Source organism: Kogia breviceps, chromosome X (assembly GCF_026419965.1).
Source record: "Kogia breviceps isolate mKogBre1 chromosome X, mKogBre1 haplotype 1, whole genome shotgun sequence".
Classification (NCBI taxonomy): Eukaryota; Metazoa; Chordata; class Mammalia; order Artiodactyla; family Physeteridae; genus Kogia; species Kogia breviceps.
The window spans coordinates 31,423,556-31,441,396 of record NC_081330.1 but is presented as its reverse complement, the minus strand read 5'-3'; the positions used below and the strand labels follow the sequence as shown (position 1 = coordinate 31,441,396).

The following is a 17,841-nucleotide window of genomic DNA, read 5'->3' as shown; positions in this document are numbered from 1 at the left end:
TAAGTAAATTACCACAAACAGCAGATTAAAACAGCACCTATTTATTTTTATTTATTTATTTATTTTGCGGTACACAGGCCTCTCACTGTTGTGGCCTCTCCCGTTGCGGAGCACAGGCTCCGGGCGCGCAGGCCCAGCGGTCATGGCTCACGGGCCCAGCCACTCCACGGCATGTGGGATCCTCCCAGACTGGGGCACGAACCTGTGTTCCCTGCATTGGCAGGCGGACTCTCAACCACTGTGCCACCAGGGAAGCCCAACAGCACCTATTTATTATCTCACAGTTCTACAGTTCAGATATCCAAGTATGCTTGGCGGGTTTTCTACCTAAGGTCTTACGGAGGTGAAAACAAGGTTGTGGTCCTGGCTTGCTCTCTTATGTGGAGGCTCTGGGGAAGAATCTGCTTCCAAGCTTATTCTAGTTGTTGGGGAAATTCATTTCCTTGAGGTTGTGGGATTGAGGTTTCTATTTCCTTGCTGCTGTCAGCCAGCAGCCCCTCTGCTTCTAGAGGCAGCTTGAATTCCCTTTCATGTGGGGCCTCCTCCATCTTCAAACCACCAACAGCACGTCATGTTTGGTTCACTCTTTGAATTATTCCAACTTCCTCTTTTGCCCCCTCTTTTGTTTTTGTTATGTGATTAGATTAGGCCAACCCAGATAATCTAGCATAATCTATCTAAAGTCAATTTATTAGTAATTTTACAAATTATAAGATCTCTTGCCAGATAAGGTAATATATTCATGCATGTGCTATCATATTCACAGTCCTGAGAGAACTCTTTGGGGGCCATTTTTAGAATTCTGCCTACCACATCAAGAATGTTACACTTACCTGGTTTTAAAATTAAGAATGCAATATATTTTGTTCAATAAGTTGAAAAACATGTACACATTCTGATATGCTATCCGAAAAGGAAAGAGAAATTATGATTAAAAGTTAATTAGGGGCTTCCCTGGTGGCACAGTGAGAGTCCACCTGCCGATGCAGGGGACACGGGTTCGTACCCGGTCCGGGAAGATCCCACATGCCGTGGAGTGGCTGGGCCCGTGAGCCATCGCTGCTGAGCCTGCGTGCCCGGAGCCTGTGCTCCGCAACGGGAGAGGCCACAACAGTGAGAGGCCTGCGTACCGCAAAAAAACAAAAAAAAACAAAAAAAAAAGTTAATTAGGAAACCAATGTTTATTTAATTACTCAGAACACTCTCTCTCTGTTTTCCAAATCAAACACTATTTTTGGTCCAGTTGGGTCCTAGTAGGAGAAATATTTATAACCAGAAAAAAAAGCAACAGTGAAAAAATACTTGACTTATTTAAGGCCACCGATCACAGCAACTTAGCTGACACTATCAAGATAACCACATAGCATTTGGGCTTTTGTTCTCTACCTCTGATAGAATTTGACTACATGCCATGGTTTGAATGTTTGTGTCCCTCCAAAATTCATATGTGATGGTGTTAGAAGGTAGGGCTTTGGGGAGGTGAATAGGTCATAAGAGTGGAGCCAATGGGATGAGTGCTTTTATAAAAGAGACCCCCGCAGAGCTCCCTTGCCCACTCCACCCTGTGAGGAGACAGCTAGAAGCTGGCGGTCTGCGATCTGGAAGAGGGCATTCTTCAGAACCTGACCATGCTGGCACCCTGATCTTGGGCTTCCCAGCCTCCAGAACTGTGAGGAATAAATTTCTGTTGTTTATAACACCCCCCACCCTGCCCAGTCTATGTATTTTGTGATATCAGCCCAAACGAACTAAGACATTACATGTGGTAAACATTTCCCCTTGAACTATTTAGCCATCCATTAAAAGTGAACACCAAAAACTTCTGTACTGTTTATTTACATGAACAGCTGTTATAATAATACAAAGCAGAAACCACACCCACTAGCAGCCTTTCAAAGTATACAATTCAGTGGCTATTAGTATATCAACAGAATTGTAGCACCATCACCGTAATCTAATTTTAGAACATTTTCATTATCCCCCAAAGAAACTCTTTGTACCCATTAATAGTTACTCCCCCTTCACTCCCTTCCCTTTCTGCCCCCCTGCCCAAGGTAACTACTAATCCATTTTCTCTGTATATGGAGGCACTGGCTACTTTTGTTCCAAAATGCCTATAGGTATGACCCGTACTTAATAGTAAAACTGCTTTGGCATTTAAACAACAGAAAACCTCATCTAGTGGTTTTGAAGTGACAATATGAAAAAGGCTAGATTAATGCCTACATGTGATCCTCTTGAATGCTATAGTCCAGATTCAGTACTTGTAATCTTAATACTATTAAAAGGAACCTTGAAGATTCTTTTTTTTTTTTTTTTTTTTTTTTTTGCGGTATGCGGGCCTCTCACTGTTGTGGCCTCTCCCATTGCGGAGCACAGGCTGCAGACGCGCAGGCTCAGCGGCCATGGCTCATGGGCCCAGCCGCTCCGCGGCATGTGGGATCTTCCCGGACCAGGGCACGAACCCGTGTCCCCTGCATCGGCAGGCGGATTCTCAACCACTGCGCCACCAGGGAAGCCCGAAGATTCTTGAATATACTTTTTAACATTATAGCTGGTGAAAATGGCACCTAGAGATGTTAAATTGAATGGCTTAACATTACTCAGCTAATTAATGGCTGTCAAATATATTTTAATTGAAACATTATGCTTAATTGACAGACACATGATACGTGAGGTTAAAGCTTCATTCCTAAAGATTAAGTATACTTCAGCCAACCAGCACCAGCCCAAAGGAGTACACCTGAAATGTAACTTTGCCAAAATGCGTAATCAGGTAAATATAATAGAGTTGCACGATAATGTTGTTCATGAGATGGTAAAGAATTCATGTCTCTTTTAGGTATATACAAGGGTATCTTTTATGTATAGGAAAAAATGTGTTTAACCGGAGTCTATTTGGAGCCCCCAATACACAAGAAATTTCTTCCCTCCCTGTATTCCATCTTCGTAAAAGACACAGAGGTCAACGAAATAAGCTAACCTCAATTACTTATTTTTTAAATGAACTTCAAGTTACACATGGATTTAGCTCAATGTACTATATGTTTACATCTGTGGTGGCCTTCAGGCTCAACATGGTTCTCACTTGCCAAGAAGGCAACCATGTTTACCAGACTACTTACTAAAGCAAAATAATATACTAATGTATTTTTAGTGATTTTCACAGTGGGGGTTGAAACCAAAAGAGTTATCTGCCAGCCTTCAGTTAGCAACAGGTTAAATTAACCAGAGCATCCTATTCCATTCAGATTAATTGTGTTTTGCATAAAAGTATATGACCTATAAATGGAAAATAGGCAGTATAGAGTAATGGATATAGCCCACTTGGGCCTCAGAGCAGTATCAATCTGGTTTCTGATTTAGGTTTTGGGGTGGTGTTGAAAAGGATATTTCTTGAAGATGGAGAAAGAAACTTAGGCTCAGTGGCAGTCTCTAAAAGGATGAAACTAGAAGTTAAGTCTTGGGAGATCTTTGAGATATTTTATCTGGTTATAGACTAAATAACACCAATTGGAAATCACTTGGGCATAGGGGTACCTTCACAAGGCAGATTACAAAATTCCTGGGCATAGTTGAGGCATTTAATCTCCACTCCATAGAAGTAAACCTCACCCTCATTCCTCTGTGGAAGCTTACCCACTTATTCTGTGGGGTAATAGTATGCTTTCTTCCCTACCTCTTCAATTAAAGCTCTTTGATGCCACTGTTTAGCCTGTAAGAACCAAGAGGTGGCCTCAGTGATATACCATAGATCAAACTACTTCCTATTTCTGGGATCACAGAAAAGAGCTCTGTGCAGTTTCCTCAAATTCACTTTTCCTTCTGTCACTCAGTCTTCTCCAACCATCCCCGTCCACTTTTAGTAACCAAGTTTCATGAGTATTTCGTAACATTGTTAACGTTCTGAGGTCATACAGCTTTTCTCTCCTTCACAGACTAGGTTTTCACTCAATGAAAGATTCTCTATGCTGAAAAGGAAGAAAAGACCAGAAACAGTTGTCAGTGTTGAAGACTAAAAAGTTTTTTCCTCTTAAAGATTTGCTGTTAACAGATATTGTAGTGAATTTTATGCAAGAGCATACATATTTTTTCAACATTTAACTTTTTATTGATTTTGTTGATGTATTTTTCCTTAGGTAAGCTTTGATGTGAGTAATCTGTCAAAACTAAGTGTTTACATAAAAGAAAAAATGTTTAGCTTTGTTTGCATAAAAGAACAGAAAGGTGAGCAAGAAGGAAGGTGATTTACAGTAAGAGATTTTAGGAAAACAGCTATTTTTTCAGAATTACATGTCTTTTCAACATTAGAGAATTTCTTTCTTTGGTTTGATTTATTCTTTGAGCTCTAGAACCCACATATGACTCCTAAGTAGACTATTTTGACAGTAGAGCAAGGTAATTGATATCTTTTATAACTAAATATTCTGTGCCTCAAAAGTCAGTCAGTAAGACTAAATTCTACTCTTTGATTTTTTTTTTTAACATCTTTATTTGAGTATAACTGTTTTACAATAGTGTGTTAGTTTCTCTTTTACAACAAAGTGAATCAGTTATACATATACATATGTTCCCATAACTCTTCCCTCTTTTGTCACCCTCCCTCCCACCCTCCCTATCCCACCCCTCTAGGTGGTCACTAAGTACAGAGGTGAACTCCCTGTGCTATGCTGTAGCTTCCCACTAGCTATCTAATTTACATTTGGTAGTGTGTATATGTCCCTGCCACTCTCTCACATCGTCACAGCTTACCCTTCCCCCTCCCCATATCCTCAAGTCCATGCTCTAGTAGGTCTGTGTTTTATTCCCATCCTACCATCTCTTCATGACATTTTTTTTTTTTTTTTAGATTCCATATATATGTGTTAGCATACGGTATTTGTTTTTGTCCTTCTGACTTACTTCACTCTGTATGACAGATTCCAGGTCTATCCACCTCATTACAAATAACTCAGTTTCATTTCTTTTTATGGTTGAGTAATATTCCATTGTATATATGTGCCACATCTTCCTTATCCATTCATCTGTTGATGGACACTTAGGTTGCTTCCATGTCCTGGCTATCGTAAATAGAGCTGCAATAAACATTTTGGTACATGACTCTTTTTGAATTATGGTTTTCTCAGGGTATATGCCCAGTAGTGGGATTGCTGGGTCATATGGTAGTTCTATTTGTAGTTTTTTAAGGAACCTCCATACTGTTCTCCATAGTGGCTGTATCAATTTACATTCCCACCAGCAGTGCAAGAGTGTTCCCTTTTCTCCACACCCTCTCCAGCATTTATTGTTTCTAGAGTTTTTGATGATGGCCAATCTGGCCGGTGTGAGATGATATCTCATTGTAGTTTTGATTTGCATTTCTCTAATGATTAATGATGTTGAGCATTCTTTCATGTGTTTGTTGGCTATCTGTATATCTTCTTTGGAGAAATGTCTATTTAGTTCTTCTGCCCATTTTTGGATTGGGCTGTTTGTTTCTTTGTTATTGAGCTGCATGAGTTGCTTATAAATTTTGGATATTAATCCTTTGTCAGTTGCTTCATTTGCAAATATTTTCTCCCATTCTGAGGGTTGTCTTTTGGTCTTGTTTATGGTATCCTTTGCTGTGCAAAAGCTTTTAAGTTTCATTAGATCCCATTTGTTTATTTTTGTTTTTATTTCCATTTCTCTAGGAGGTGGGTCAAAAAGGATCTTGCTGTGATTGATGTCATAGAGTGTTCTGCCTATGTTTTCCTCTAAGAGTTTGATAGTGTCTGGCCTTACATTTAGGTCTTTAACCCATTTTGAGTTTATTTTTGTGTATGGTATTAGGGAGTGTTCTAATTTCATACTTCTACAGGTAGCTGTCCAGTTTTCCCAGCACCACTTATTGAAGAGGCTGTCTTTTCTCCAATGTATATTCTTGCCTCCTTTATCAAAGATAAGGTGACCATATGTGTGTGGGTTTATCTCTGGGCTTTCTATCCTGTTCCATTGATCTATATTTCTGTTTTTGTGCCAGTACCATACTGTCTTGATTACTGTGGCCTTGTAGTATAGTCTGAAGTCAGGGAGCCTGATTCCTCCAGCTCCATCTTACTCTTTGATTTTTAAAATGCTAAATTTGTACCTGAGCTTTTACATTTTTCTAGGAATTTATGCTTTTACTTTTGACAAGCATTTGTAAGAACTTTAAACTGTTCCACTGTCATTTTTTGTGAACACATTAAAGTTAATAAAGTTTAAATTAAAATGTGACATTTTTCCTGTTCATTGATTGATACTTGGGTCCAAAGTAATAATGATCTTGGTACAGATTATCAAAGTGTAATTTGAACCCCATCTGTGTCCAGTTAAGCCTGTTGCTGTAGTACACTGAAAAATTGGTTTATAATTATTTGGTATTTATAATTATATTGGTGGGTTTTAGCTTAATTTCATAAAGTCTGTCTTCGTATTTAATAGTTGTTTGTGCAAGGAAAATGAAATACGGTATAGAAATATAGAAGTTGAGTTCTAATCTGGCTCATTTATAGCATTGCTTTCTGAACCAAATTAGCAGATGGTATAGATTCTCTTACTAATGACATTATGTTGGGAAACAAAACAATCATCAGTTTGATTTAAAGTGTGTATACTTTGCTGTAGTTTTGCTGCAAATTCCTAATTTTGAATATAGAGAATGACAATGTACAACCTTTGTAATGTAATTTGTATTAAGTGATTTGGAGAAATAATGTTTCTTCTGATCACAAAAACAATACATGTTCATTGAAGAAATTTTAGAAAACACAAAATACCCCAAATACATGTAACAGCTGTAATATCTACCTCCATGTTTCTTTTCTTGACGCTAAGATTTCTTCCACAGTAAAGCTTTCCACAGTGTCGGTCCAGTTCCCAATTGCTAGACATTTAGGCTGTTTCTAGTTTGAATTTTTATAAATTAAACTTGTGATGAGCATCCATGTACCTATGTCTTTGCAATATATCCCAATTCGTTCCATATGATCATTTTCTAGAAGTAGAATTGCTAAACAAAATAGTACTTATTTAGAATGTTATACATATTGATAAATTGCTGTAAGAATATGTACAGAGGGCTTCCCTGGTGGTGCAGTGGTTGAGAGTCCGCCTGCCGATGCAGGGGACACGGGTTCTTGCCCCGGTCCGGGAGGATCCCACGTGCCGCGGAGCAGCTGGGCCTGTGAGCCATGGCCGTTGAGCCTGCGCTCCGCAACGGGAGAGGCCACAACAGTGAGAGGCCCTTGTACCTCAAAACAAAACCAACCAACAAACAAAACCCACAAAAGAATATGTACAGAATAGGAAAAGGCTTGTCTTCTCATACCCTTATCAACAGAGAATATGGGCTATATATATACTGTTTTCAGTGTCTTGCTTAATGATGAATACTAATGGGTAAAGGGAAATAGCATAAGCCAATGAATCTAGCAATGTTTTCTAAGAACCAAATGGTTTCTTTTCTATATTAAAGAGCAGCTGTATAACTCACCATTCTCTCCCTCTCTACCTTGAGTAACATTGAAGTACAGGAGCATCAACAACCAGTTTGATCAATGCTAAGAGAACAACACTCTAGCTATTTGTCAGTGCATGAACAAAGAAACAGACTGACTGAATTTTCCATTTTTGCCCCATTTGGCACCAACCATAGTATTAACTTTTAAGCGAGGTCCTCAAACCAGCTGATCATCAGCATCGCCTAGGAATGTGCAAATTTTCATGCCTCACCCCAGACCTATTAAATCAGAAACACTGGGTGTGGGCCCCAGCAATCTGTGATGCATGCTAAAGTTTCAGGTTGTACAGTATACCACTCCTTAGTGGTGACTAAAGTTCCTACTGAAGAACAGGTGAAATTATAGAGCCTACCCCCATCTCCCTCTCTCCATCTGTTTCAGTCTTTCTGCTTTTTACTTTCTACATATGTCAAACACCCTCCCTCTCTCCCTCTACTACTCTATCCAGCATATAATAGTAGATGTTGGAGGACCCTCTGCTGGGCTGCATCTACAGCGCTCTATTAATGCAGCCACCTGCATCTTATCTCAGGTTTCTGAGAGATGGAACCTGGGATGTACCAGCTGATTACAGTCTATTGGTTGAGGAAGGGGGAATTATGGTAGAACTAGAAGAGGCAGAGCTGCATTTGAACCCAGATCTCTCAAGTTACAGGGCCCATACTCTTAACCTCTTTAGCATTCATGTCTTTGCTTCAATATTATTGTCTCTTTTGGGATGTTCTTTCACTCCTTTTCTGACTGTGGATTCTGCCCATTCTTCAAACTGCAGCTCTGTTACGTTACATGGGCTTAAATGAGGGAAAACACTGCAAAGCTGTCTATACATGATTTCACCTCGTTGTGATTTGATCCCTGGCTATGCTCTTATCTTCCTTCCTTCCAGTTTTCTTCTCCCACACACCGTTCCAGCTATACTCGCTTCCTTGTTATGCCTCTAACAGCATAGGTATGCTCCTCCTCAGAGCATTTGCACTTGCCTTTCCATCAGCCTAGAACACTTTTCCCCCTAGAAGACTCTTCTTCCACCACTTCAGAGGAACCTTCCATGACTACCCTATCTAAAATAACACTGCAATCACCCTGTCCCCTTATCATATTTGCTTTTTCTTCACACAATTTATCGTTATGTAACATTTAATTATATCTTCATTTGTTTATTGTCACCCTTACCTTTAAATGTAAGCACAAGGGACAGGGCAAGGACTTTCTTTTTTTTCCTCACTCCAGTGCCTAACAAAATACTTGGTATATAGAAGGTGCTAATAAATATTTGTTGAATGAAAGTCAGCATCATGGAAAAAAATGCATTTTGAATGAAAATCAGAATAGTGTAAAAAAAGCATTAAACAAAGTTGGCAAATATGCGTTATCATGTGTTAGAATTTGGGAACTACAGGAAATTGGTGTTTTCCTACATCCACTTTTCCAGATTTTACAAATTTTCTAAAATAATCACATTTTACCTATATCAGAAAAAATACATCCTTGGGTAAAATAATAAGTCATAAAAATGTTTAAGTTGGTTTGGGTTTGTATATCTGGTGCCTGTAGTTGTGTGTGTTTTTTTGGTTGTAAATCTGGCAGAAAAATTTCCTTGCTTCCAGCTGAGTGTTGCCCCCTCAACCAGCAGATGGCAGCATTCAACTTGTAGTTAAAAAATAGCCTTTCACTAACTTGCAAACCCCAGAGAAAAAGAGAGAAAGGAAATAAGGGAGAGGGAGGCACCTTTACGGTTAAAGAAGTTCTGTAGTGTTTGGATACTTCAGAAAATGAACATTTGTTTGAAGCTGGAAAACATTTTATCCTTCCAGCACAGTTTCCCAATTTAATTCAGACAGATGATCTTCAGGCTATTTAAACAACCATCCTGAAGAGGAATGATGGCATAATTTTACATTTCCCAGAGTCACATTTGGTAGCTGTAGTCAAGACCAGCCTTCTGTGGCAGCTGCTTTCAAAGAGTAATTTTAAGACCTCTGAACCATTACTCTCCCATCCCTGCAGCTCCTCAAAATTACTTCCCTTTGCCAGGTAACTGAGGTACATTAAACACCTGTCCCCTTTTAAAACTTGGTTATCCCCAGAGGAATTTGAATAGTCACAGAATTTCAAATGTTATAAAAAAATCTAGTTTTTTCTTTCTTGGAGAAAGAAATCTGAGACTAAGGGCTTAAACAACTTCCCTGTGACCAGTGGCAGAGCTGAGTGAAACTAGGCCTAGGCCCCAACCTTCAGCCCAGTGTAGATTTTATGCTTGTTTGTTTGTGTTTTGCTGTACCATACTACTTCTCTTTAAGAATATATATACCAAATTCTTTTCATTCTTTTCATCCTGTCTAGATCCTTCCCATCCTGTGAGATCCAGGTTAAATCTCACCCCCTATAAAGTCTTCCCTCAATCAAATTCAGAATAGAAGTGCCCAGTGACCTAGTAACATAACTCCTGGATATCATAGTACTCTTAACTAAACACCATAAGTGCTGCTGTATTTTCAATTAATATAGTTAAATACATCATTTTAAGGGAGATAAGTTTTTTGGTTTTTTTAAAATATCTTTATTGGAATATAATTGCTTTACAATGGTGTGTTAGTTTCTGCTTTATAACAATGTGAATCAGTTATACATATACATATGTTCCCATATCTCTTCCCTCTTGCGTCTCCCTCCCTCCCACCCTCCCTATCCCACAAGGGAGATAAGTTTTAAATGGAGCAAATGTGGACTACATTTTGTGTGTAACGCATTGGTAAAAGACCTTCATTGTTTGATTTTACTTGGAACACTAATGCTTTGTACCTGTATTGTGTGGCTTCCCTTGGGTGGCCAAATAAGTGTGACGAGAAGTCAGCAGGCTTGGGTTCTGGTCATAATTTTAGTTGCTAACTAGGTGTATGATTTTTGAGCTACCTTAACCCTCCCTATGAATCAGTTGGCAAATGAGGATGGTATAGCTGTTGATAAACAATCTCTGTAGATTCTATTTTCTTTTCTCTGCTACCTCTGCTACTGGAAGTGATCCAATATCACTTCCCTAGTTCAACACTTTTATCATCCTTAGCCTATGATGCCCTTGCTACTCAAAATATGGTCTGCAGCCAAGCAGCAGCTTGCTAGAAATGCAGAATCTTGGGCTACACTCCAAATCTACCAAAGTAGAACCTGCATTTTAACAAGATCTTTAGGTACTCACATGTACATTAAAATATGAGAAGCAGTGACCTAAACTAATTAGAGCTTTTTAGCCGTTTTCTCTGTCTCAGCTGTGGGTGGCCCTTTCCAATCCACCTCCACATTGCAACTAAGAAGATCTTTTCAATAGGCCAAGCTGATTACATTACTTCCCTATATTAAATTCCTCCCTATTATGAAATAGGCATGTCTTGCTTGAACCACCTACAAGTTTTGTGATTTTTGACAAGTGATTCAAACTTCTCATGGTCTCAGTTTCTCCATTCATAAAATGGCAATAAAAATGTCTAACCTCATAGGGGCCAGGTGAGGATTAACTTAGTTCATATATGCAGAAATTTTTGCAGATGAAAATGTGATGTCTGGGATTTAGTTCTGAATAGTCCATGACAGTGAGGAGGGTGTGGTGGGGATAAAAATGAAACAAGACTGGAGTGGCATATTGTGTTTTCAAAATATGGCTGCAACAATATCTCCCATCCCACATGCTCTTCTACATGTGTCCTTGATACCTCCCCGCTTTAAAATGAGAGCCTAAACAAACACTCATCGAATCTTGAAAGCATTATGCTAAGTGAAAGAAGCCAGACACAAAAGGTTACCAAAAAATTATACAGGAACATTCATAGTCGTGTTATTCATAATAACCAAAAAGTGGGAAAAAAACCACTCAAATGTCCATCAAGTGATGAATGGATAAGCAAAATGTACAGTGTACCCATACAATGGAATATCATTCAGCCATAACAAGAAATAAATGACTCGATACACCCACAAGATGGATAAATCTTGAAAACATTATGCTAAGTGAAAGAAGCCAGACACAAAAGGTCGCATGATTCCTTTATATGAACTATCCAGAATAGGTAAAACCGTAGAAACAGAAAGCAGATTGGTGGTTGCCAGAGGCAACCTTTAAGAGATTAAATCTAATTCTACTTCCCCTGAATCTTAGTGCTTATAACCTTATAACACTGATAACCAACACGGCAGAAGTGATGCTGTGTGACTTCTAAGGTCAGGTCAGAAGAGGTCTTGAAGCTTTCACCTAGTTCTTTTGAGATACTTGCTCAGGGAGAAACCAGCAAGAAGTCTGACTACCCTGAGATCACCATACCAGAGAGGCTACATTTACATACTCCAGTCCACATTCTAGCTCATCTCAGCCTTCCAGCCATTCCCATCAAGCCACCAAACATAGGAGTGAAGCTGTCTTGGACCCTCCAGATCAGCAAATCCACCAGTGAGTACTACTGAGTGGCCTCAGTCAGTGCTATAAAGGGCAGAACTGCCCTTCCCAAATTCCTGGGCCCCCAAATCATGGGATATAATAAAATGGGTGTTATTTTATGGCACTAGGTGTGGAGGGTCGCTTTTTATGCAGTAACAGATAACCACAGAGACTGACATGAGCTGATCATTGTTGAAGCAGGGTAATGGGTGCCTGGAAGTTCATTATATCATGCTATTTCATATATGTGTGAAGGTTTTCATAACAAAGGGTTTTTATTTTTTATTTATTTATTTTTTTGTGTGGTACGCGGGCCTCTCACTGTTATGGCCTCTCCCGTTGCGGAGCACAGGCTCCGGACGCACAGGCTCAGCGGCCATGGCTCACAGGCCCAGCCGCTCCGCGGCATGTGGGATCTTCCCGGACCGGGGCACGAACCCGTATCCCCTGAATCGGCAGGCGGATTCTCAACCATTGCGCCACCAGGGAAGCCCAACAAAGGGTTTTTAAAAAAATGTGTAAAGTACTCAGCTCAAAGTTGGTAGTCAATCAGTAGTAGCTATTACTGTGACTGGAAGTAGTCAACAAATGGTAGCTGTTATTGTGAATGGAAAATAGTTCAAATTGGGTAGTATAGCATTTAGGGTCCTCTTGCTAATCTCTCTCCTGCTGACTTCTTCAAGCTCATCTCTCACCAACTCACACCCTTCACTTCACTCTCACTTGCTTTAGAAATTACCAAAATACTTATAGTTCCTATAATGTGGTGTGCTGTTTTATCTCTCCAAGCTACTGTCTATGTTGCTTTCTCTTTGGGGGGATATTTACCCATCATGGTTTCCTTATAATCTTTCAACATTCAGCTCAAGTGTAACCCCATCAGGGAAGCTTTTTCTGACATAGAAATAGAATTTGTTCTTCTTGTTGTTAGGCCCCTACTCTAAACAGACTTTTTCCAAGGCATCAGCACTAGTTTATTATACTTATGTGTGTACTTGTCTGTTTCCCTTTACCAGAACGTGAACTCTTTCCCACTGTGCTATGTGCGAGGCTTCAGTAGAGGAACATGACAAAATCTTAACCCTCTTGAAGCTTGTGATGCAAGTAGGGAAAACAGACAATAAATAAATAAATCTATAGTTAAACTATGTTAAGTCCTATGATGGATACAAGCAGGATATGATGATAGTGGGGGAAAAAAGCAAAGTCCTCTCTGAAAACTGTGACATTTATGTTGAGACTGGAAGCGTGACTAGGAGTTAACCTTATTCATATGCTTAAGCCAAGGCCAAGCCTAAGGCCTGGCACATAGTAGGATGAATTAGATACTTACAGAATGAATGTTCTGTGTTCTGTGTTCTTGCTCTTGTGAGGATCACATGCGATAACATCTGCAAAAGTTCATTAGAGAGTATAAAGTGCAACAAAATGCAGCTTTATTACAGATTACATCCTGAGAGGATAGGAAGCAGAATTCACTGTTTTACTGGAAGGAGACTCAGAAAACTTCTGCAGACAGGCAAGTTCTGCCCTAGCCAATTGTATCCAGGCAGTCTTCTCTCCAAACATAATTTTACCATTCTCTTTGGATCATCAGCATGGCCTTTAATAAGATACAGGAGGGAGTAGACACATGGCTTGTGTGGGTGTAGATTTGGATGAAGTCCTATGGCAGGAAGGCAGCCAGCTCTAGGACACTGACTTGACGATCAAACTGGGTGACTTTCAAGAGTGGAGGGGGATGCTAAGGAGAGTGGCAAGTGGGGAAGGTGACTAAAAATAGTAATATTAACAACATGTATTCCCCTCAATATGATCTGATTCTGTGTTTAAGTGTTTGAGTTCCTCCCCTTTCTTTACCTCCCTGACTTATAATTGTCCAAATATTTCCTGTTTCCAGTAAGACCAGAAGAGAATTAACATATATTTATCATCTACTATGTGAAAGACACTATGGTATGTGCTTTTAAAACATAAAGAACATAGGCTCTGGATTCCAACTGTGTAGACTTGAACCCACCCCCCACCCTCCATCACTTATACTAACTGTATTACCTTGCTGAGGATCCATTCTTTGCCTGCATCTAGTTCCCTCATCAGAGATAGGAATAACAATAGTATCTATCTCGTACAGATGTGGATAGGACTCAATAACACACATAAAATGCTTATCCCAGATCCTATATGTGCTGTGCTAGACACTCAATAAATGAATGTTGTTATAGAAGTTATTACTTGTTGATTGATTTCTGGATTTAGCCAAGGTCAGTGTCAATACCTACGTCCACACACAGGTTTCTATGTCTTTTCTTACAGGCTAGTTGCTTAGGGCCATAAGAATGATAATATATGACTACTCTGTCTTGGTCATTCCCAGTGGTTGCCAACAGTGCTGCAGTCATGGAATTGAGGCACATACTTTAGTGAAGTGATAGTGTACTATTTTCTTAAGACCTTTGCTGGTTAACTCATCAATTGATCAATTAAATTCTCAACATTTATTGAGAACTGTGTGCTAAGTCCTCAGAATCTAAGAATAAATAAGACAGTCCAGGGCTTAGTTCAACTGTTGCCTCCCAAGGATTAAGGTGGGGCTCTTCTTCGGGTATTACAGAGGACCACAGCTTCAACCTCAAGGATCTCAATCTTGGGGGACCAGAGAGAGGTATAAAAAGGAAGAACACTATGGTAAATATAGCTGGTGACTGTCGCTTGTAAGCCCTTCTATTCCAGCGCGTAATGAATGCTGTGAACTTGGCTCCATCCAGGAAATACAAATGGAAACTGTTAAATAAGTTGCTTCTGGGGAGTGGCACTGGGGAATGGGAAGGGAGACTGGCTTTTTAAAAAAAAAAATTTATTTATTTTATTTATTTATTTTTGGCTGCATTGGGCCTTCATTGCTGCGTGCAGGCTTTCTCTAGTTGCCGCGAGCAGGGGCTACTCTTCGTTGCAGTGCATGGACTTCTCATTGTGGTGGCTTCTCTTGTTGCGGAGCACGGGCTCTAGGTGCACGGGCTTCAGTAGTTGTGGCACGCGGGCTCTAGAGCGCAGGCTCAGTAGTTGTGGCACATGGGCTTAGTTGCTCCACAGCATGTAGGATCTTCCTGGACCAGGGCTCGAACCCATGTCCCCTGCATCGGTAGGCAGATTCTTAACTACTATGCCACCAGGGAAGCCCAAGGGAGACTTGCTTTTCATCACAAATTCTTCTTCATGCCTTGATTTATTACTGTGTACATATATTATTATACTTTGAGCTTACTTTGATAAAGTTCATAGAAAATTAATAAAATATGAAACTGACTTCAGAAAATGAGAACCTAACATTTTCTATTTCCATTTTGACCAGCTATTTGATACAACTAGGGTTTGGGATGAAGTAAGCCTTGGGAAAACTGCTCGACAATATTTTATTTAAGCGGAAAGGTTTTTGTTCACTTGTTTGTTCTTATGGCCAAAATATTTTCACATCAAAATATCTGAATCTAAACAATCTACTTAAAGTGTGTTTACCCTAATTCAGATACATTATGTCCGATACAATATCCTTGCTTATGTTCTGATTGAAATTACCACTACATAAGAAAAATACATTGCCATATTGTCTGTGTGTTGTTTGCTTTCTAGTCCCAGCTTTCCCTCCTGAGCGTTGGATGACACTAGGCAAGTCCCTTTCCTTCTCTGGATCTCAGGCCCATCTGAACATGAGGGTGTGGATCATATACATGATTTTCAAATGGAGTTTCTGTGGGAACCTAGGTTTTTGAGCAGGGGACTCATGGGACTTTATGAGGGTCAAGAAGAGCAGAATTGAGAGCATGCACCTGTGCTTAACTAGAGCTGCTAAATCCTGCTTTTATTTATTGCTGTTTATAATAAAGTTTCTATTAAAATAAGGGTTTTATTTATAAAATAGTTTTCTAATCACTGAAGTAGATATCTAAGACCTATTTCCATGCTACAATTCTGTGGTTTTAAAGGAATTCTGCAACTAGTCAAATGTTGAATGCCATAATGTATTTCCGAAGGAAAGTAGCTTAAAAACCACTTTGACATCATTCTCTCATTTGATATCCAAAGTAACCCTATGAGGGTTAAAGAATGAAAGATCAAGAGAAGGGGAAACCCTTGCCTGAGCATCCGCAGCTAGGTAATAGAAGGACTGTGACTGGAACCGAGGTCTTCTCGTGTTGGTTGTTTATCCAGTCTCCATTCCACTATATTACAAGACTTCTCAAGATTTGGTTCTAGTGAAAAAAAAAAAAAAAAACAGAGAAAAGTTCTTCAGAAGGGATGGTGTGCACCATAAACACCGAAGCCAGAAAGGTCTTTGGCATCCTGGGAAGTTCAATAAGCTCAATTCCTGCAGGCCAAACTTGTACATACCCAGCCAGAGTTGTTGAGCTGATTTTCCTCTCTTTGTACAAGAGAGAACTTGTCAAGGAAAATGATGCAACTGACTATCTAATAGAAGCACTCTCTATATCCGAATGACTAGAGTATACACAAATGCCTGTTGAATCCTTAAACAAAGACCATAACTTCGACCTTTGCATACATGCTTATAACTGGAAGGAAACTTAGAGGTCACTGAGGCCAATGCAAAACTAGGAACCCAGAACATTTTACCTATGGACATAGAGCTGGCTCAGTGGCAACTTAGGGAAAGAACTTTGAAGGCAGTGTGGTATAATGAAGTGAGTGGACCTCTGAGTCAGATCTAGGCTTGAATTGGAGCTCTTGCTCTTCCACCTGTGCAGCCTGGGGGCAGTTTACTTAATCTCTCTGAGCCTCAGCTTCCTCATCTGTAAAACTGGGACAATACCTCATAAGTGGCATTCAAAAAGGAGTAAATGAGATAATTCACATAAAGCTCCACTGTTTGCTGTAGATTCTCTTAGTTTTCCTGAGACTTTATTTGAAATATAGAGAAAAATAACTACTTTGTAGGATTAATACCTATCTTACAGGCTTGGTGTGGTTTTAAATGATAGTTCAAGTATTTAACAACTGGTAGAGCGTGGGCACTGACCAATCAGAGCAACACCTGCTGAAAACAATTGGCTTGACCATACTGATGTATAATTGCTACCCAGCCAAATATCAGCCTTCATGTGGAAATTAATAAATTAAAGGACATGGAACATAATGAATTATAATGATGAATTATTATTCATCATTATAATGAATTATATTGAATATATATATATTGAATTATATATAATGAATTATATTGATGTCTCTTTCCCTTTCCATTTCTACTTTTAGTTCTCTTTCCATAACATCTGGCTACTTAAGCAGAAGAATCTAGTTCCTCCCTCATGTGAATTAGATATATTATGTTTGTCTTTCTGATTTAATAATTTTATTTGGGCTCCTTATTTGATAATGCTGTTTTAAAGTCTTAATGTTTTGGTGTAATAAATTTTATACTCCAATTATTTGAAATTCACATTTCTGTAGTATCGAGGTGGCCATACTAACTGTTCTAAGGAATGTTGGGAGAGTACGTTAGACATCTTGAGAAGCCGCAATACGGTACAAGTGTGTTCACTTGAATAGTCTTGAGGAAAAGGTCCTCCTGTGATGTAAAAAGATTGATGTCTCTTGGAAAATAGCCAAGTTCAGACCTAGGGTGTGCATTGACTTAAAAAGACATAAACAGAGTTCAAAATAGTAAGACAAAAAGATGCTTACAGACCTCTGGATTCACAAATGAGTAACTAAAATAGCACCTACTTTTATCGTTAATAAATACCTGAGGAAGAAAGAGGGGTGATAAGAAATGATGAATAAAATGTGGTTGGGGTGGAAATGGTTTAGAAAGGAATTAATTAGTACATCAACTCATTGACCAGTCCACCCAAAGTCAAAGAAAGACCTATTGCA

The 17,841-nt window shown here is 39.3% G+C and overlaps 1 protein-coding gene across 1 annotated transcript in view; it reads left to right on the top strand.

The window, feature by feature from the left end:
• LUZP4 (leucine zipper protein 4) overlaps positions 1 to 15,659 on the top strand; it is a 68,913-nt gene extending 53,254 nt beyond the window's left edge. Inside the window, 1 exon segment of the mRNA XM_067023155.1 lies at positions 15,580 to 15,659. Within this exon segment, the coding sequence (XP_066879256.1) occupies positions 15,580 to 15,598 (19 nt within the window). The 3' untranslated portion in view covers positions 15,599 to 15,659.
• The last annotated feature ends 2,182 nt before the right edge of the window (positions 15,660 to 17,841 follow it).